Source organism: Paramormyrops kingsleyae, chromosome 3, assembly GCF_048594095.1.
Source record: "Paramormyrops kingsleyae isolate MSU_618 chromosome 3, PKINGS_0.4, whole genome shotgun sequence".
NCBI lineage: Eukaryota > Metazoa > Chordata > Actinopteri > Osteoglossiformes > Mormyridae > Paramormyrops > Paramormyrops kingsleyae.
The window spans coordinates 4347164-4367971 of record NC_132799.1 but is presented as its reverse complement, the minus strand read 5'-3'; the positions used below and the strand labels follow the sequence as shown (position 1 = coordinate 4367971).

The window sequence follows — 20808 nt, the reverse complement described above, 5'->3', positions numbered from 1 at the left end:
GTGTGTGTGTGTGTGTGTGTGTGTGTGTGTGTGTGTGTGTGTGTGTCACGGGCTGGGATTCTGGGGAGAGCCCTTCAGGCCTCTAAGCCTCTGTCCGTAGATGATCAGGCAGCACTAAGCAGCTGTTTCCATACGTAGTTTGTCCTTATTTTCTTAAATGTAGGCAGTAAACTGTGTAAATGATTCTCCACCTACATTTTTCTTGATTGATAGACATCACATGGTGAACGTGCGCATGCACGTGTGTGTGTAATGTGAAAGTTATAGGCGGTAATAGGGTCACTCAAATACTGTTAGTCGTGCCTTTGTTTTTGATTTATATTTAGTAATAATTTGAAGAGGTGCATTTTTTTGGAGTATGTGGGTTTAAAGGGTTGAGTGTGGACCTTGTGTGCTGGGGTACTTTGTGGTTTTGAGGAGCTGGTGTAGAGGTGGGGTCACAAACAGCCCATGTAGCGGGAGCTCACCCCATCGGCGGCGAGCACTTCTACACCGAGGAAGATGAAAAGACCACAGTAAAGGATGTGCTGCTTAATGAAAGCCGCACTATCAGTTCGACACATGAAAGGGAGAAAGTCCAGCAGAACCGCTAGTCCTGGGGGCTTAGGAACAGACACCAGTGAAAGGGGAGCGTGATCTCTCCCCGGCACAGACAAGAGCTCACGGCTGTTCAGGATCTGCCTGTCGGTCTGAAGCCTTTTGCCTTTTCCTGCTGTCAGGGACACTGCTCAGGGTCTTGGGTGTGGTGTCAGCTGATTCGCCAGGGTTAGCCACTCCCTGATCTGGGAGCTGTGGGGGTGGCTGAACCGTCAATACGCTTTTGACTAGTGATGGCCTAACGAAGCTTCATGAACCATTTGCTGTATTTTCTGACCCCGATAGTTGGCTGCTTTCTGTTCATAAAAGGGCTCAATTCATGCCCCAAAGCAAGCCAAGAGCACCATCTAGTGGGGTAAAAAAATACAGCAAATGGTTCATGAAGCTTCACTTGGCCATCACTACTTTTGACCATGGTGTGACTGATAGCTTCTCTGAAGTGGATGAACACGTGGGTGAGCAGGTGTCTACTTAGTTTTAAGCAGGTTTATAATGGGTTAATCGGATCATGTCTCCGCCTTTTCAGAGCGAGTGCACGGCCATATTTTGAACAATTTGGTTTGTAGTTTGAGGCCTTAGGGTGTGTGGACCCTGTGTGTAATGGCAGGAATGGGCGGGGGGGGAACCCGCTTTAGTGGTGATCCAGTAAAGAAGTAACACACCACAACACAGGATATTAAACTGTCACTCTTATTGTACTGTGTTAATCCTGTTTGTTGTTGCTCCAGGATGCATTCATTTAAACAGGGAGTGGCATCATAATATGGTGACTGGGCCTTGTTGGCGAGTTTTCCTGCCGGCGGGCTTTCGCTTCTCGAGCCGCTGCCCGTGGTGCTTGCGGTTAATCATAATCTCTCCCCAAACGTCCCGTCTGCTAACACGACACAGAACGCCGCATCAAAGCATCGTGTTCCACAGCAACGCACCGCTGCTACTGAGCGGCTTGACGCTGGAACCTCCCGACAGATTATTAGCTTATGTAATTAAGGACGCACAGAGTCTACATGTTAAATAGCATTGTCTGTGTTAACTCCCCCATAGCGCGGGTCAGACAGTCTGATGCGGCGTCTCTATGGAATGCTGAGGAGTGCGGTTGCCGGGGTTACGGTTTTTTAAGGCTTCGTCTGAGGGCCCTTAAGGAGACTCTGTGGTTTTGGGTTCTGCAGCGGACCGCGAAATATTTCATGTACCATTTATCCCCTGTCTATTATTTACCATATGCAACTATTAAAAATGTTAATATGGTATGTGTGATATATCATCACTGCAGGCCATACTTCTGCTTAACACTGTGGTCTTTGTTCCATTAATGAATCATCATGGAAGATTAAATTGTCATGAAGTTTAATTTGTGAGAGGTTTCTTATTGATCGTCTTGCCCACCCACCCATTTATCCAGCCATTCGATTCTTGCAGTATCAGGTTCTGAACTCCTGATTTATCATCCGGAGAAACAGGGACATTGATGTTTGTTCCCCTTTGCCCACAGGCTGGTCCACAGTATTTCCACCAGTACTGCTGTTCCTGTACTGCTACGCACAAATCGGACTGGAATGGGACGAGAGACTCTGAGCAGACCCGCCATCCATGGGCCCTCTGGATTCGGACTGGAAGCACCGTGGTCCAGGATGTAGCGCTACGCTGGTGCTGTCAGCTCTGTGAATCCCCCTTCTACAGTGGGCGTTTGTGCAGCCCATCACTTACACAAAACACTGCCCCCCACTGGAAATTTCAAGATGACCACAACGTGCACCATGATTTCCATCTGTATCAAGGCATTGATTCTACTTAATTCCTTTGTGGCTTGTCTTCAATTGTTTGGCACAGTGACGCGATTTAAGGGGACCACGCCTCAATCGTTGGATTTGCAGCCCTGGCAATCCAGTGCATTTGTTTGGTAACACTAAAGGGGATAAGCCGCTTTGGGGAGCCAATCAGATTAGGGAGCGGGTTAAAGAGAAATCCTATCTAATTACTACAACTCTTCTAGCATCTATGTGACACGTCTGTCTGTAGAACGTACTGGGGTATTAGGTTTTAAACAGCTTATTGTAAGAATGCAAACCTATTACAAGTGGATTAGTGATGTAGAAATGAATTAAATTCCCGTATTAGATGTAAGGGCTCTATTCCTTTTGGGGAGGTTTGTCGGTGACGTGTCAGGCTGGCTGTCAGGACGTCACATGCTGCTGTTCATGCTGCCTTATTAGGATGTTGCCTGGTTTGGTGCAAGCTGTGGGTGTTGCAGTTAATTACGTATGCTCCCAGATTTGTTACAAGGGGTGCTAGCAGTCGCCTACCTCAGCGTCTCCCCAGCTCCCCCTATGTGAATGACATGCCCTCATAATTAGGCCTGACTGTGACTCTGCAGGTATGGGGCAGTCCTGTCTGTAACTGAAACACCCTCAGCATGCAGGGCTTTGTGTCTGGCTGCCTGGTCCCTCAATTCCGTGTTATGAAACTGCATTGGGATAAATAAGTATATATTAAAATTTTAGGGATCAGGCGTCAGCATTGTCGCATCACACCTCTGGGACTAGGGTTCGAGTCTCTGCCCCAGCTCTACATGTGCGGAGTTTGCATGCCCCCCCCCTTCCATTCCTGCCTTGTGCCCTGCGATGGGTTGGTGCCCCATCCTGGGTTATTCCTGCCTTGTGCCCTGCGATGGGTTGGTGCCCCATCCTGGGTTATTCCTGCCTTGTGCCCTGCGATGGGTTGGTGCCCCATCCTGGGTTATTCCTGCCTTGTGCCCTGTGATGGGTTTACAGAAACACCAGTAAGTTTAAATTGTCTCAAAATCCTGGTTGAATAATTCATTTTAATCATATGGGGGGGGGCTGAAAAAATATATATACAAGCTTTCATGTATAAAATAGTTTATTATAAATAACATTACATATCTTTACAAATAAACTCTTGTGCTTACAGTAGTTAAATTTCAATACAGGAAAAAGTGATACAATGACGTGCATAAATCATTGTCTGTGTATATATATAATCTTCATATTTTCTCTTTCTGCTAAGGGTCACATTCCTCTGTCACTAGCTGGCAGCTTTCACTGCTGACCACAAAAATAGTCCGTTTCTTTGTCATGTTCAGATACGCGTGTTTAGAAGTGCAGCAGCGACTCAGGTTAACACTGTTTTTGGTGGGTGGGGGGACAGCTTTGTCGGTCACACTGGGCCAGCTGTTCCTACTTCCGCTTCTATAGCAGCTTGACTCCCATTGCAAACTGTGGGTTATTCTAAATGCATCCACAGAACCATGGATTAAAATAGGTTTTACTACAGTGTCACCAAAGGCTTTGGATATTATCGGCACTATCTTAGATAAACATCACTGTGCGTAGGCTGTTCCTTGAAGCACTATTCCCTGATCCCTTCTGGCTCTGAATTTGCTTAACATGATGCTTAAACCCCATCCCACCTTTTTATTGGGAGCAGTGGGAACATATACATTCTACCTGGTCAGGCATTATTGCTCATCAGCGGCCCAGAATACGGGCACCTGTGCTGTAACAGCCAGGTTCATATTGCCTCATTCTTGATCCGGGTGTGTAACACCTCAGCAGGCCCACCGGTCCCAGTCACACCTAGTTATTTCTGGTTCGGTTAAGTCCTAGTCTCACTCTGGAATATTTTACATCGCGGCAAAACGTTACGCCATACCACCAAAGTCCCTGGTTAGTACTTGGCATTTTCTCAAACTCAGATGACTTTTCCATTTCTTACTCCCAGCAGTAGGATATTCTCATGACGCCAACGAGCTGTAGCACTCCACTTGTATTTTGGGCCATATTCGACTAATTGTTCCATAATTTGTGACTGTTGTGACACTTTTCTAGGTATTACGGGTGCATTTCGTATGAAACGCATCAATGTACTCATGACTCTGGGTTTATCGCTTGAACCTGAAGTGTTTTTGGGGAATTACTGTTCTAACAAGCGCTAACGAACACACGCTAATGTTAAACGGTATTAGCGTTAAGCAGGATCTGTAATGATTCTGGCTTATTCGTTTGTCTCCAGACATGACTACTTTTCGGAATCGTTTCACCATCCTCTGTGCTAAATCTCAAACCCCTTCACTGATTTTTCTGAATTGGCTGTCTTTATGGTTGTTAAAGTTGTTACATTATAAAGCAAATTAGTCACTTGGCCCTGTACAAATTTGTTTGAGAACAGCAGGTGCTTTAGTCAGGTCTGTTAGTGACTTGCTTCCTTACTGTTAAATCTTAATTGAAATTATTACTCAACAATAGTACATTTAGTCAGGACCAGATACAGATATTTCACAGGCAAACAGCTCATGGTTGTATGGGGGAACATGGTAATTATGAACCGTTCAATGCCTGTCAGCCTCATCCTAATAATTTCTCATACTGGACCAACAGGAAAAATGTGATATGTCTACATTATCTAAAATAAATCATGAAAAATGTAATGACTGGGGCAACCAGAATATCTGAAGTGATATCATTGTTGACACAACAGCATTGCAATGAAATGTGTCTTCTGCATTTAACCCATATGGGACAGCAGTACCATGCTAACATGTAATGGGCTTTGTCCTGGGTGAACCACCTTCATGATCATGGTATGGAGCTGAAAGCAAGGGGGGTGGCATGTGGAGCAGCGGTCAGCCCTGCTGCCCCACACCTCTGAGACCTGGGTTCAGGTCTCTGGGTGTGGAGCTTGTATATTCTCCCTTGCTGTGGGGCTTTCTCCAGGTACGTGTGTGTGTGTCCTCCCCAATGGGTTGGCACCCTAGCCTGGGTTGTTTCCTGCCCCACAAGCAGTTCCAGAAAATGTTTGGCTGAAAGGCAAAGCAGAGACTGGACAATCAAAGCATAATTGACTTCACCACCATTCGTGACCCTGTAACTCCTTTCCTGATTACCTGTCCACAGAGGTGCACTCAGAAAATGGAGCAGCTTCTGATAACCCAGCCTAGTAACTAGCATCTGTAAACAAAACGCTGTGATTGCATTTCTAAACTCCACATGGATCTAAGGTTAAAGACGTACAAGGCCACAGGGGACAGACGCAGGTAAGCATCTCGTAATCATGCCATGCTTTGCTCTGAGGATGCTGAAGAGGTTAAGGATTTGGAAGACCCATCTGTAATGGAAATGTATCATTAACTTCACATTTTCCTCAACCTCTAAAGTCTTTATCATCCAGAGCAACTATAGACAACCAGGGTACAACCTCTTCCACATGCGGCTAATAAGAGCTAATGTGCAAGAAAAGTTCTGCGTCCTTAATCGTGAATTTCTGCTTTTTAATTCTGACTTATTCCGCTTCGTTCGACAATCTTATCGGCTGACGCGGGGCTGCAAGGCCGAAGCACATGGTCGAATCGAAGCTGGGAGGAGGACAGTGAGCTTAAGAACATCAAAAGTCCTGAATGGCATGTAGAATACTAGCTCGCCACAGAGAAGAGCAAAATGATGTTTTCTTCAGAAACACCAGTAAGTTTAAATTGTCTCAAAATCCTGGCTGATAAATAAAAATATAACTTCTTTCCCAATTCTGTAACTCTACAAAAGAGGGTCAGTTAAACCTCAGTCCTGTACCTGATATATACACAGGCGACCAAGCAGACGCGCAGCACAGCTGTGATCCAGCGAAAAACCTCACGCACGTTGAGGCCACAACTACGACGATGCGGTGCTGTAGCTGAGCAAAGGATCATGGGCCGGGCCCTGGGCCACTCCCACTGCTGATGGTTTGCCAGTGTACTCCATGTCGCAGAGCCTCTGGGCCTTCGGACGCCTCTAGTTAGAGCTAATTCCTGGGTCTGAGTGCAGTTAGCAAGATGCGTCTGCACGGCCAAGCAATGTTGGATTTCTACGAGAAGATGTCTTCCTTGTCTGATTCAGGTGATCCTGGGTGTGAGATGTCAAATATCGGCTGGGGAGAGTCCAGTGGTCTCTTGGCCTTGAGCATCCTCACCATCTCACCCAGCTGTGTCTCCAGGATGGACATGCGGGTACCGAGGGCTTTGATGTCCTCCTTCAGTTCATGCTTGAGCTCCAGGATGGAGGCCTGTATGGAGTGCTCGGGAATGGGGTAGAAGGTGTGCTTCACCTCTGGCTGAATGGGACTCCGATCCTGTGGGGTCCGAGCATCTCCCACATTGTCCAGCCGTAGGTCGCTTTTGGTTATGCCGCTGTCGCAGGAGTCCGTCTTCTTCAGAGAGGTCTCCTCATGTGACTTGGTCCTCTCCGGCAAGGTCTCCATCGATTCTGCTTTGGACACTTTGCTCCAACCATCTGACTTGCCTACCGCCTCCTTGAACCTTCCCCAGCCTTTTCCTCTGGTCGGCTCCGTGGACTTGGAGCTTTGGTGGCTGCCCAGTGCGGGAGCCTGGAGTTTGGCACGGTCTGACGCTCCGGAGGTCGAGGCGGCAGTGACCGAGGGCACGGGCGTGGCGGGACTTTCCGTCACCGTGACAATGCTGGTGGGGGGGGGGGTGATATCGTGGGTGGTAGCCTGCTCTATCTGCACAACCCCCTTCTCCACGTCCAGCTCGTCAAAGGTGCGCTCCGCTGCAAGTCGAGCCTCCTTCTGCTGCCGAAACCTCTGGAAGAGCCGACGTACAGGGTGGTCGGGGGGCAGGTTCAGAGGGGCCTCGTTCTTCCTCCTCAGCAGCTCCTCCTCCTCACGCTTAACATCGCTGATCTTTCGGAACACGATCTGAAATGACAGCATAGGGTAGCGGTTATTGAAACAGTACAATTTGAACTGTGACACTTTAAAGCGAAAGACCATTACTACAGATTCACCTGGCATGTGCCAAGGCAAGACCATCAATGAAGAATGACCCCCAGGGAAAAATATACCTGATGTTTTCAATTCAGAATTCCAAGATCAAGACCAAGCAGAAGATGGGTCTTAGGACTAAAACAAGACCATCTGTATGAAATTCATTAAAACAGCACCAGGACAATGGGTATGGAGGCGTATGGCTCTGCGTAGGATTCTGCGCCCATGATCAGAAGGTCACCAGCTCATATCCCTGGGTCGGCAGAGTGTTTTCACCATCAAGCTCTTGAGCGAGGCCCTTAACCCCAACTCCTCCTCAAAAGAATGTATCTTTGGATACAAGCATCTGCTAAATTAATAAATGACTCAGTATGCTCTTACTCCTGTTTTTTTTTGCCTCTTCCTTACCCTACTGAATGCCTAATTAAAATTTTATAGAAGTACCGCAACGAATAAAACATGGGCAATTTTACGACATTTCTCCAAGTGTTATTGGAATCATTTATATAAATTTCCATAATCAATTTGTTTTCCCTGCCCAGCCCCTATGACGGTATATCTGGTCCTTTGGACTAGAAAGAAAATTTCATGCACAATAAAAATCTCACCACTTTCAGGCAACACTGGAGACATCTGATCGATGGGGGAAAGTCAGCTGAAAATAGCAGAAAAAGGGCAGGCACTACAGAGGAAGAGAATTCGCCTCATAATTCATTTAAAACCATCAAACTGAAAAGCACAAATAAAAGGATCCCGCTGATTCCTTCACGCAGCCTTATGAAAAATTAAATCGCTGTGCTTCTGGAGGCTCGTCTCAGGGAAAGCCTTAAAAAGCCTTTTTTCAGGAACATTGTCCCGCCTGGGAGCAAACACATGCCAGCATCACATTTCACGCGGGATGCATCAGCCGAGGCCCTTGCTAAGAAGACCTCTGCCACAATAATTCTGATGATCTTTTGACGTCCCCCTGAAGAATTACTAAAGAATGCAAAAATTATACAATGCAGGTTCGCACAGGTTCCTTGGGACTGGCCTTGTGACCTGGAGGTTGTGGTTCAAGGAGCCAGTATGGTTCCATAAAATACCCCACAGCCCATGCTCAATGTACCGAAAGACTCCAGTGAACTCAACTGGGGCAAAGGAACACTCTTCCTCATCCGCCCCACACCATCATTCACATACATGGAATATTAATTCATTAATTGTTACACGAGGCTTTAATTTGAATTTCATTTCATTTTCTCCTGACTTATCCCCCTCATTCCTTTTAAGCTTTTGTTCTTTACAAAACACACACTTCCCACTTCAGGGCGATAATCGTGGTCCCGATGCTAACGGCCAACCTGCATTAGCCCTTCAAACAGAGTCCATCTGAAAGGATCTTCAAGGCGAGGTCCGGCTGAAAGGCCGGTGTCCCATTGACGCGAAGTAACAGCCAGGGCTGCTTTCAGCGAGCAGAGTGCCCCGTCGAAGGGCGGCAGGCGGAAGGGGAGGATGCAGGCGTTGGGCAAGCAGAGGTCAATATATTCATCAAGCTGCGGAACGCGCTCCTCTGCAAAGCGCTAATTCCAATGACCCCTCTGTGCTATTCCCAATGCCGGAGTGCCGCTTCAGTTAGCCTCTATCAAGACAGACATCTGTGCAGCTCCGAGCTCGTCGGCCTTTTTCTGCGTGATAAGCGGCTGCCTTCTGCAGAACCGGGAAAAAAAACTGACACTTGGATGTGGGACTCGACTATGGCCGTCGAAAAAAAACTGTACAATACACCGTCATCCATCCGCGCAAGAGACTGCAATGTTATTGTTCTCCTCGGATGGTAATCGAGACGAAATTTAATTTCAGTGAGGCATTATAATGCCACAGTTAAGTATGATCTAATGGGTCAGCGTCTCAGATGTTATGTAAATCCCCCCCTCACCCATTTTTATCCACACTCGTTTATACACACTGGAGGTATAATTACAGCACAGTTGTACTTATGGTTGACGCGGCATTGATATTTTTGTCTCAAAAAATGGTTCTGTTGAAAGGATTGTGTAACTGGGGCCACTGGTTTCTCAGGACTGGGACCTAAGTGGCCAGTTGATGTTGTTTTGCCACAGAGGGCCTGATGGTGACGTAGGAAAACAAGTCCACAGAATATTTTGCTCCAAGGAACTGATCTACTGTATAGACCCCTGGGGTGGGCTGGGGGGGGGACATCCTAGACGATGCACAGAACTCCTCCTGTCCTCTCCCGCAATGATCTGTATGACACATTCTTTTCATTCCTCGATGCCACAGACAGGCTGAAATTAAACAATCCGCTATATACACACACACACACACATTTTCCATGATGATTGCAATAGCTGACCATGACTGGAAACACACCGCTCTTACTGCATGTCCCAGCTGCTCGACTGGTAACCTGGAGTGAGCTTCAAAGTAACAACGTAAAAACCATTAGAGAATTTCAGCGGGTACCAGCCTGGAAGCCACACGGGGCGAGAAAACAGCCGCAGTAAGAGCGTACAATGGCTGCATATGCCGCTGACAAGAGCAGCCCCCAGTAACACCTTTCGCTCTACAGGTGATAGCAATCTGATACGCGATCAGATGGCGGCAGAGGGGGAATATTCAGCGATGAGCCGGCTCTTCTCAAAATTGGCTCTTTTTGAGAGGCGAGGCACACTGACTCACTGTGATTTCCCGCCTAAAGGCCGGGCCCCGCTTCAGCGGCCGCGAGAATGTCATCTGGGAGCTCCGTGGGAGGGGACGCCTTGAATCGCCTTGAATTATCAGGCAGCTTATATTCTGCAATAACATCGCTGATGTCATGTTACACTCCTGGCCCCTGATTGGACATTACTCACCAGCAGACCCATAATATGTTGTCAGTTTTTTTTTCAGCTTCACAGTTTTCCCGTGACTAACATTCCCAGGTCACAGAATTACCACACCCCCCCCCCCCCAAACCAAAGTCAATAAACACTTCTCTCCACCATTCCCCCCCCACCCACGACCACTTTAGAGAAATCAGTCACCAGCAATGCTACTTATGACTGTCTAAATCACACGGCAGAACGTTCCACTGTCCATATTTCACTGCCCTTGATACTTTTATTAGCGAGAACTGCTTACACTGGGTAAATTCTGCACGTCCAATAACTGCATCCTGAACCATAAGCATCACTCCTCGTTCGCCGTGAGGCAGAGGGCTGCCACCCTGCTAACGTTTAGCAACATTTCGTACACACAAGTTTCCACGCTCCAGACTTCCTACACCTGCTGACTTGTTCTGTTGTTATTCGGGGTCGTAGCGCTGGTCCCGACACCGTTTCCGTGATTTCCGGACTGTCCGGGTCACCGTGCACCAGCGCGTCCCCCCAGTGTCTGCCTTGTACTGGCTGAATTTACGGAGCCGCTCGCTGGCTGATCCTGCCCACTGCTACCCAGAGGCCATGTAGACCGACAGGGTAAAGACCACGTGAGTTGACACAAGGCAGTGAAAATCCCATCCCTGGGAAGCACACCACGCACATCTAATTGAGAGTTTTTCTTCCCCTTGTTCCATTTCTTCCTTTAAACAATGTCATATTGTAGATAAACAAAAAAATAAAACAAATGGTGTGCCTTGCAGGGGCGACTCGGGTATTATTTAGTCTTGTGATCCCATCACATCCGCTCGAGCTGCGTTGGACCTTCCCATGCGTGTATTAACCTTCTCACTGGAGAACGCGCCGTGCTGAAAATGAGACACCCTCCATGCTAATGAGCTGTCAGCCCCCCCCCCCCTCACCCCCAAGTCCAGTCTCTCCCTCCCGGTTTCATTAGGTCTCCACAATTCAATTACTCCTCCTAATAAATGCTGCCACTCCCACAGATTCCAGTGTGGGTTTGGCCTCCGGTAGGCCGAGGCTCCCACGCAGCCCTGAAGGTGTAACTGTCCCTCCAAGGCCTGGGTCCTCAGGCAGCCAAAGGGCTCATCAGTCGCTCTCAGGATTTGCACCAAGATACCCACAAGACATCAGATCCACGGCACCTAGGTAAGTGGTCCATATATTCACATGGAAATTCAGAGGACCGTTTGGGAGATGCGGCGCTGAAACTACATGAAGGCCAGTAAACACCAATGGGACGGTCATGTGGCCACTTCTGATCTACTCTCTCCTCACATCCACCAGACTGTAAACATAGTCCACATGGCCACTGGGGGGGGGGGGGGGTGCCAGAACCTTCCAGAATAATGGAGCAGCCAATATTAGCCAACAAAAGGAGCAACACCTTGTTAACTCCTTCAACAAGAAGGGCCAGGCGTCCTGTTTGAAATGGGTGAAGTTATCCGTCCGACGGACAAGGGAACGGGATGCTCACCTGCATAAGCGTTTCCTTATTTTGGGCCGAACACTAAGCCCAGGCAGCTTGTAAAGGGCCTACGCAGAGCCGGGGGGGGGGGGGGGGGGGGGGGGACGCGTCCGAGTTTATCCGAGCTAAACGACGAGGATTAATTATGAGCTGTAGCTATGGCGCAGTCAGCAGTTCAGACGCAGAACGCTGCTGGAAATTCAGGTGTTATGCGCCCCCCCCCCCCCCTCCCTATGAAGCCCCTCATCCAGAACGTCAGGGCGCCCAGAGAGCCGCTTATGGGAGCTCAGGCTGATTCTGCTGCTTAATCACCCAGATGAGCCCGGGGGCGGGTGATGGGGGGGGGGCTGTGTCCACCGCCATGGTTTTTATTTAGCCGCCATACTGTCGGAAATGCACCAGCAGTCACACTAACAGGGGTGGGGGGAGCAACGGGGCTGGGGGTGGCGAAATACATGAAAGCCTATCAGAAGACCCTTGGAGGAATGCCCTCCATGAATCACTAAGGGGAAACAAAACAGGAAACAATGAGTCGATTATGAAATCCTGACCTTTGACCTTAACCTGATGTTCGCCATATACATGATAATCCTGGGCCCTCTGGACGAAGGGGTAGAGCTGAAGTTCCTGTTACTGACCACTTTCGGTTTCAAACTGAGGGATATACATACACGCATTCATTCTCGAGGCCGTACTCTATAATAATAAACCGAGTGATAGTAAGAGCAGCAGGATGTGTCCAGTAGAACACTAAGCTTCAAGGTCCCCGCAAGCACACACAGGTCAGCCATTGCTAATGTAACGCCATGTTTCTTTATTGCACTGGGGTGAGTTTCCCGAAGCGTTCTTAACGCTACGTCGTTCTTAAGTTCCGTGTTAAAAGATAGAACTAACGAACGACGTAGCGTTAAGGAGGCTTCGGGAAACTCACCCCTGGTCTTTTGGGCATTGCATTCCCTCCAGGGCAGGTGACCATGGTGACAGCAGATATTTCCTGTGTGCCCCCCCCCCCTTCATGGCCAAAGGGACAACTTCAGCTGATAGCTGACCAGCGGATGACATCATCTACATGGTGACATCATTAAACCCCGCCCCCCTATGTTCAGTTCAGCATTACTGGCTGACAGCTGGCCTCCGGGGTTCAACTGGATACCTGCTTCCTTAATGGTCACCTGCCCCCCTCCCCCAGTCCTGGAAAGCAGAGGGTAGTAGGGGGCAAAGTGTGCAAAAGCGCACCCAACCACGAAGCGAAACAGCGAGATGAACTCATATATTTACGGGGGGCCTGGGTGCCCTGATGGATTAGCTGCATTCTGCTCATCACAGCGTGCCGTTCACTTTCACCCTGCGGCCACAAAGAGGCCAGAAGCCTGCAGTGCAGACACCACATTCCATACTATCACAGCCCATAAAAAGTGGAGCAAGTTTGTTCATCCCTCCCTAACGGACTAAACATGTATTTATGAAAAGTGTTTTTCTTACAGCTAGAAAGCAGCATTTTGGTCGGGTGATATTTGCTGGTTCCCGCTGCTGGTTCCCAGAGCAACGGCACAAGGGTCAATAAACCAGCTTTGATGTCATGTTTGCAGCTGGGGGGGGGGGGGGGGAGGTATTAATCGGCAAGACCTGATAAAGCAATGAAAGGCCAGAGCGGATGAAGCTCGTCCAATGACAAGCGGACCTCCTCCCCCACCCTCGTGCCAAAACAAAATCAGGAAGCAGGGTTAATTTTCTCCCAAAAATGAAGCTGTAAGTGGGGTAGGGAGGGGGGGTGAGGGCAGTCATCAATCAAATTCCCCCAGCCCCCACAGGAGGCATTTCTCATAACCTCCATTAATTAAAGTCGCTGGGACCTGAAGCGAGACTGAGGGGTGTCAGTGTCACGATGCACAAAGTCCTCGTGACGGGGACCCACACGCCGCCATCTACCCAGACCCACGGTGGCGGGGAAACCAAGACCGCGCTCACCTTACACGCCACAGCGACTCGCCGCTACTATAACACAATGCCATGGTGTTTCTGTGCAAACTGCACTGAAATCGAGCTCAAGATTACCAGCCGTGTGTAAAATCCAACCAATTACAGCCAAACAAGTTGCTGAGAGGCAGGAGTGTCCTTTTATATATATAAATACATTTATATATATAAAAAAAAGCATAAGAAGGGATACAATGAGTAAATGGGCAACAGAATGGGGGGGTGATTTTCTGTCGTTAAAGCTGCATGTGATCACATGACTGCAGGAGCACGAGCCGTCCACAGCGAAGCCCCCCTACTTCACACGCAGTGACGCAGTGACGTGCCAGACCACTGCAGGAACACTGCCTCGCTTTGTTTTACCACATTACATGGTGTATTTATGCAAACCTGCACTGCCAGGCTGCCAGTTATCAAAATTGCTTTTCCAAACTGTGTTTATTATAGAGTATTTGTTAGGGGAGTCAAGCTTCACATTCATTACTGGGGGGGTAATTATTTAGAGCCGTCTCCCGCGTGGAGGTGAGCATGACATAGAAATACGTACTCTGTCGGACTCGCTGAGCCGTTTCGAGGGACACAGCAGGGATCCGTCGCCGTTTCGCAGGGACGGACTGTGGAGAACAAGCAGCTCAGAAAGTGCTGGAGAAGACGCCATCACATGGCAGCAGCCTTCCCGACTGCTTTAGGACACTGACATCAATTTTATTTTAAACTGCTTCGTGTACCATGCACTGCACTCACACCTCCGTAACTAGAGCAACAGCACCAATCTGTCAGGTGTTACACAACATCACCGTTTGTTTCCATTTACATTTTATTTATTGAGCAGACCCCTTCATCCAAAAAAGTAGGATCAGACGAGCCCCGGAGCAGCTCGGGGTTATGGGCCCTGCTCAGGGGTCACTCCACTGACCACGGGACTGGAACCAGTGACCTGATCACAGGCACAGTGCCCTAACCCACTCAGCCACACAGTGCCAAGATTAGGCATGTGGGAGAGACTCCGCCATGGATGCTGGGCTCCAGCGTCACGGAGTCGAGTAAAAACCCTCAGCATTTGTAGATGAATTGCTTGAAATCGACGCCGGGTTTGTTACGATGTGACTCAACCCTGATGAAGTTGGGAGGGCGGCTTGATCAATAGATCATTTGCTGCCTGGTGGCTAAATGAATAGTATTTGGGGTTGTTTATGTCTGCCGAGGAAATAGCTTGAAAGATGATGCAACCAGAGACTTCACAAACAACACGGAGAGAGAGAGGGAGACAGAGTCGTGTCTTTAAGAGCTCGTCCCCAAACAGTGGACTGTCCGCCCCGGCTTGGGTCCAGCTATTAAACACACCCAGGTAAATGGGACTGTTCGTCAATACAGGTCTGCTTTCTCAGCGCAATTTGACAGGCAATGACAGACCACCCTATTCTTGCAATTTTACTGCAATGCACTTTTTCTAACTAGCATATAACAAAGTCTGAGCACAAAGAATAATCTATTACAAGCACTGAATGACTTAAAGGTTTAAAAAGGGGATAAATATCGATGATAAGCCCCTCGCGATTATGCTATGCTGTACTGGCACAAATAAAAGCTTTGTCCTTAGCATCTAGCCAGGCCTGCTCTCCTGGCAACAGATTGGCCAATGACAACATCGAAAACACCCGACAGTCTCGTGCACTCCCCATTTGACAGTAGTGATAATCATCTGTTTTTTCAGGCCAGTGTGAAAAATATGTCTACAAGTTTAAATGGAGCACAGTGTTACAAGTCCAATTTTCCGCTTCCCGTTCCATTACACAGCGCTGACCACTGTACACACCAAGACCACACCGGATGCCGATGGTCGCCAAGAGACAGAGCCGTCGTAATAGTACTGCAAAGTCCTGCTATCCAAAGACTATGGACACTGTGCATCTTATTTGCTTTGGTTCTAATCTCTTTAAATCTGCAGCGTAATGGGACAGGGAGGGGTGATTTTAGTGACAGCACATTTCAAGTTAAGGACTATTCGCCACAACAAGCGTGTGAGTAAATCAGTTTACCAGTAGTACAGTGGAGGTGAACTGATCTGGTCAAGAGTGTGAACAAGCATGCTCTGCATTTACTTTAACATGAGGGAAATGCCGCAGTAGCAGCTCTAAAGTGATACTCCCACCTCATTGGCTGTTTATGGAAGGTGTGTCCGCCAAGCCACCACTATAGGACAGTGAACATAGCCATCAGGAGGCGGAACCACCAAACACTGCCATAGCAGACATTTATATACAATCAAATTACAATACATGATGGTGCTCAGTGTATTACCTTTGGTGAACCACATTTTCTGTATGTGTCCATGTTAGTATTCCCACTGGATGTCCATAATTACCACAGAAATTCAGCAACAATTTGTCAGGACAGCATCATTTATGAGGTGTTACATAGGCCTAGATGCAGTCATTCAAGCTGTTTTTATGTCTAGAATCATTTCTGTATTCAAAAGACTTTAAGCACAAACTGCTAGTCTCTCCACTGTTTGTAATTATTAAAACGATTAATCCAGGCCTGTGATTTTAATGCCAATTTTAATTCATTTTTGGTTTGTTCAGTCGTCACAACGAAATCCTGTCATTTCAAAAGTACACAAGCTCACTTTCCACATATGAAAGGTCATGGAAATGCCATGTTAACATTCAGAAATCAGCATCAGTTGCGGATTCATGAGTCCGATTGTGTCATTTTCCATTGTGTTCACGGTTGCTTAGTAACGATTAACCCCTTTGGCCACATGCTGAAGGCCCAGATACACAGGCCTCCCCCATCTCCAGAGCGCAGGGGGAACAGGCTCTGCTGGAGTTCAACTGCATCTGGCCCACGTTGCCTTTTACCCGCTATCAAGCATGTTCACAGACTTTGCACATAATCTGTAAAACCTGCAGGACACCAGCGCTGCAGGGACGCATTTCAGCCGTCATGCCAACCGTCCCAATCAGGATCTTCGCCCGTCGTCCGCCAAACGAGGCGACACGTCAACTCCGGCTTCCGGCACCAATAACTGCATCCTGGACATCATGCCGTCCATCAGCATTTCTCCGCTGGCGAACGCAGCGGCTGTCGCTCGCATTTAGAGGAGGAACGGGGACAGCGGAGTGTCAGTGCTGACGCCTGGCGGAGGGAGCACTGCGCCAGCAGGCCCAGCAGAGGCATTATGGGCTGGATCTGCTGACGGGTCAGGATTAAGTTCCGCATGGTCACCACTGCGTGCAACCCGACCCCCTCCCATCACCCTGTTTCCTGGCTCTCTCTCAAGCATCAAATCTGCTGCTCTGAGAATGGATGGATTGACTGGGTGGACCTTAAGATCCTCTGCCCTTTCGGCGCCGGGACCTCGATAGCTGTCGTCAGAAGCTCGGCCAAGGAAACGCAGCCAAGTTGCAGTAAGACGCACGTAGCATGGAGAGCAGGGAATGCTGGTCCGCGTCCACGGTGTGGTTTGGTGTATAAGCAAAATGACGACCTCCCCCACTGTGGGTAGAGTGATTACTACGCTGCCACCTATGAGCAAAGTGCCCAATCATGTACCCAGTAAAGCAAGCAACGGGAAAGGGGTTAAACATTTGGCTAATCCCTCCCGCAGTGAACTTCAAAGCCTCTTTTCTTCCCCCGCTGCTCTGATGGATGACAAGCTAGGCAATCACAATGATCTCAAGCCCATGGCAGCCACTGCCAGAGCTGTTCTTTATACTCATTCCACTCCAGAACACAGCAGGGCTCCCCCTAGTGCTTGAAAGCCCTCAATTCAGCCACAATCTCAGTGATTCTCCCCTATTTGCCCGCCTCCTCCCCGATTAAAATGCTTTAACTAATTTCAGCTTTGATTTCTCAGCTTCCACTTTTCCTCAGTGGCTGAGTGGCCAGTTCATCTTCTTCCCTATTAAAACTGCCGGTGCCTTTACTTTATAGAGAAATTGCTTCTTACCGGTCAAAGAGGAAAAAAAAATAAATCTGCAAGACACCATGAATATACAGTGTAGAGAGAAAGGGATGCATCTGTGTACAATGAAGTCTAGTTCAGGGAAAGAGAAACTGCGGAAGCATTTAGGACTTAACTTCAGTGGCCAAGTAAAGCTTTAATAAGATACGGCACCTGCACGAAAGTCTTAGGCAGTCAAAAGAAATGTTTAAAGTCATTTATCTGCTGTGTGCTGAGTGTATATTTGCTCAGAATGAAACAACACAATTTAACATTACAACATATGCAAATTAAGAGCAACAATAAAAACTAACCATTTCTTCTGCTCTACAAAAAGTTACTGACGTCTGGTTGGTTGGATGGCTGGAAGAGCATCACTTTGGTGCCCAATCATCTCCTCAGAAGCACCTCATTCATTTCATGTATTCATTAAATTTCACCACCAGCTCGCTCGCTTACTCAGTCACTATTTATTTTTCAAAGTCAATAAGGTATTGATTAGCCGTACAAGTTGTGCTAGTGGTCAGGGGTTTTGAAATGACTAAGCTAACACTTTTACAGACATATCATCAGTTTTACACTCCCATGAAGATCTTTTAAACATCATTGTCTCTGACTGCTAAAGACTTTCGCAAAGCCGCATATCAGTTCACTCTTGCACAGCTAAGCTGGGTTTTCATACCCAAGCTCTCCAAGGCGAGTCCACAGCCCCTTACTGCCTTTGGGTTTGGGAGCAGAGAGGAAGAGCAGAAGCCAGCGTTTGGTTAGTGGTTTGAGGATATGATGGTCAGATACCAAAAACAAGGATTACAGCTTCGGTTCAAAGAAGGTTCATCTCCTGCTTTTTTAAGATACAGAACCCTAGAATGAGTGCACTAATACAGTGTAATGGCTCTGCTATTCTGACTCTGCAGGGATAATAGTATTTACTTGATTTAGGATTCATCTACCCATTTTCTGTAATTGCTTATCCAATTCAGGGTCACGGTGAGTCTATCCCAGGATGCCGAGGGTAAGTGACACTGAAGTGCGTAGCCAGGCCATCACAGCGTACGCACACATGCATGTGCACTATGGGTAATTTTGAGAAACAAATTAAACCCATCGGAGGACTGGAGATAGAAACAGAAGCATGAAAAAGCCCCCGGTATCAGGGAGTCTGTGTAGGAGCTGAAGCAGCAGGTGTGAGGCCACAGCGCCCCCCCCCCCCCCCCCAATCACGCCACCTCACCCGTGCCGGGTGATGACTTACTGCAGTATTTGCTTGGCAGAAGTACCTAGCAGCATTGCGGCAAAGCCAGTCATGCTGCCAATTTACTCCTATGTTATTTGCATTCGTTTCATTGAATGCCACGACGGTCCTTCAAATCCTACATGAGCACCAGCCAAATAAACATGCAACACAAATATTAGACGCACACCGCAGTACATGAGAAGGTACTGGGAGTGGAATCGGATGCCAGATGGACTGGGTGCGCGGCTCTTTACATTTAAGGAGATCCTCTCATCGGCGTGTCAAAGGGACAGTACAGGCACCACAGTAGAGCAGAGCCAGGGCCTTAAATGTTCTCTGTGTAGGAGAGCAGGTCCAAAAACACCAAAATGAAGGAAAGATTGCCAGAAAATTAACCCATCTAACTTCGATTCAGCTCTTTGTTTAGATGCAATGTAATATAAACTATTTAAAAAATGAGCCACTGGACGTTTGACAAACTTGCATGTATGCTGCAGTCCGACACGGGAACACTGTCTCGAGAACACATTCTCAGCTCTCCATCCCAGGCAAGCCGTCCTATCATCAAACCACCGGCTGCATGTGCTGACTCTGAAGATCACCCACATCACAGCAGGGGTGGGGGTCACGCTGATGTCACGCATCACAAAACCAATCAAGCCGACCTAATACACCTTAATGTTGCATAAACGCTTTGCTGTATCGATTCACGGCTGAAATGGGGGTAACGGATGGACTTTGGTAAACAAGCCAATGTATCCATCACTGCAGTCCGTCAGCAGAAACCTAATGAATTACAATGACTCATTCTTTTTTTCTTCTGTTCCATGTCCCTCGCGTAATTAAACTGACCTTCCGCCCATGGGCTGAAGTCAGATCTCTTCTGACGGACTGTAAAACCCAAGTGGCCCCACAGGAGCTTTGAAACCGGAAACCACTCGGGGCTCGGCAGTCCGTCGGATCGGCGAAATGCAAGCGACGACGCCCGACGTCTGACAGACGCTTCTGTCCCACTCTCTCCATCACAGCGGAGCGGTAAGGACACACCATCATCTGCCAATAAAAGCTCCAGTTGTTTGCATAAATTTTACCTGCTTTTCCATTTGATTGGATTACAAATCATTGAAAGCACATACATGGGGGGTGGCCACAGGGGCACTGGCCACAGCTGAAAATTGATTGGCCCCTTCATTACCCCCTCCCGTCACCCACTAATTCGAAACTTATGATTGGCTAACGATAAGGTTGGGCCCTCTATACTAATTATGGCCTCTCTTATGCGGCCCAGCTTAAAAAAAACATGCCTGCAATGGTCAAACAGGGCTCCAAACAGCCCTCTTAATTAGGGGCCCCCATCTTGGAAATAACATGCTCCTCCAGCTTTTGCAGTACAGAGCCGTATTTTAATTGGTCGACAAGCAGCACAGGCATTAAATTGAACAGTGCTTCATATCAGCAATCGTTTCAGTCTTTTCTGTTAAAACAAGGAAACCGGATTTGAAGAGAATCATTTAAGGGAACTGCGGAAAAAAAAAATCACTCAGTGCTGTTTAGTCAGAACAACTTCTGAATAAATTATAGGTTCATTTAAATTATACATTAGTGCTTTTTCTTTTAAACTGACACAGCAGTTTTATTTAACCTGGACAGAAAAGCTTTTGTTTAGCCAGGAGAAGAAAAAAAAATCCTTAAATCATAAGGTTACCATGTTAATTATGATGGAGCCGCTCCGCGTCGGAATTGCACTTTGTTGCGACAAAAACTACGTGTCTCGCCTCCTTCAGTTTTCCCCTCACGAAAGGTTAATTGGACAAAACGTAGACACAAGGGCTTCAGAACTGCCGTCGTCCGCGGTGGGAAGCAGCGACAGGGTCACGCGGAGCCCTTTGGATCACGAGGACCACAGGACAACACAAGACAGGGATATATAACT

General features: G+C 47.9%; 2 protein-coding genes across 5 annotated transcripts in view; one reads left to right on the top strand and one right to left on the bottom strand.

Moving 5' to 3' along the window:
* Window positions 1-2713, top strand: part of hhat (hedgehog acyltransferase) — a 42250-nt gene extending 39537 nt beyond the window's left edge. Inside the window, exons 12-13 of one of the 2 annotated variants that reach the window (XR_011989450.1) lie at window positions 2087-2265; window positions 2298-2713. Coding sequence is in view for 1 of the 2 variants with exons in the window: in XM_072709450.1 (XP_072565551.1) it covers window positions 2087-2169 (83 nt within the window). In the remaining variant the exon portion in view is untranslated. Of the gene's footprint in view, window positions 1-2086 lie in introns of both variants that reach the window. The other variant, XM_072709450.1, reaches the window with a different exon arrangement.
* Window positions 2714-3456: 743 nt separating this feature from the next.
* The window catches only part of kcnh1a (potassium voltage-gated channel, subfamily H (eag-related), member 1a), a 50068-nt gene continuing 32716 nt past the window's right edge, over window positions 3457-20808 (bottom strand). For 2 of the 3 annotated variants that reach the window (XM_023796380.2, XM_023796381.2), the window contains one exon: window positions 3457-7299. In XM_023796380.2, coding sequence (XP_023652148.2) covers window positions 6451-7299 — 849 coding nt within the window. In that variant the 3' untranslated portion in view covers window positions 3457-6450. The remainder of the gene's footprint in view (window positions 7300-20808) is intronic. The other variant, XM_023796382.2, reaches the window with a different exon arrangement.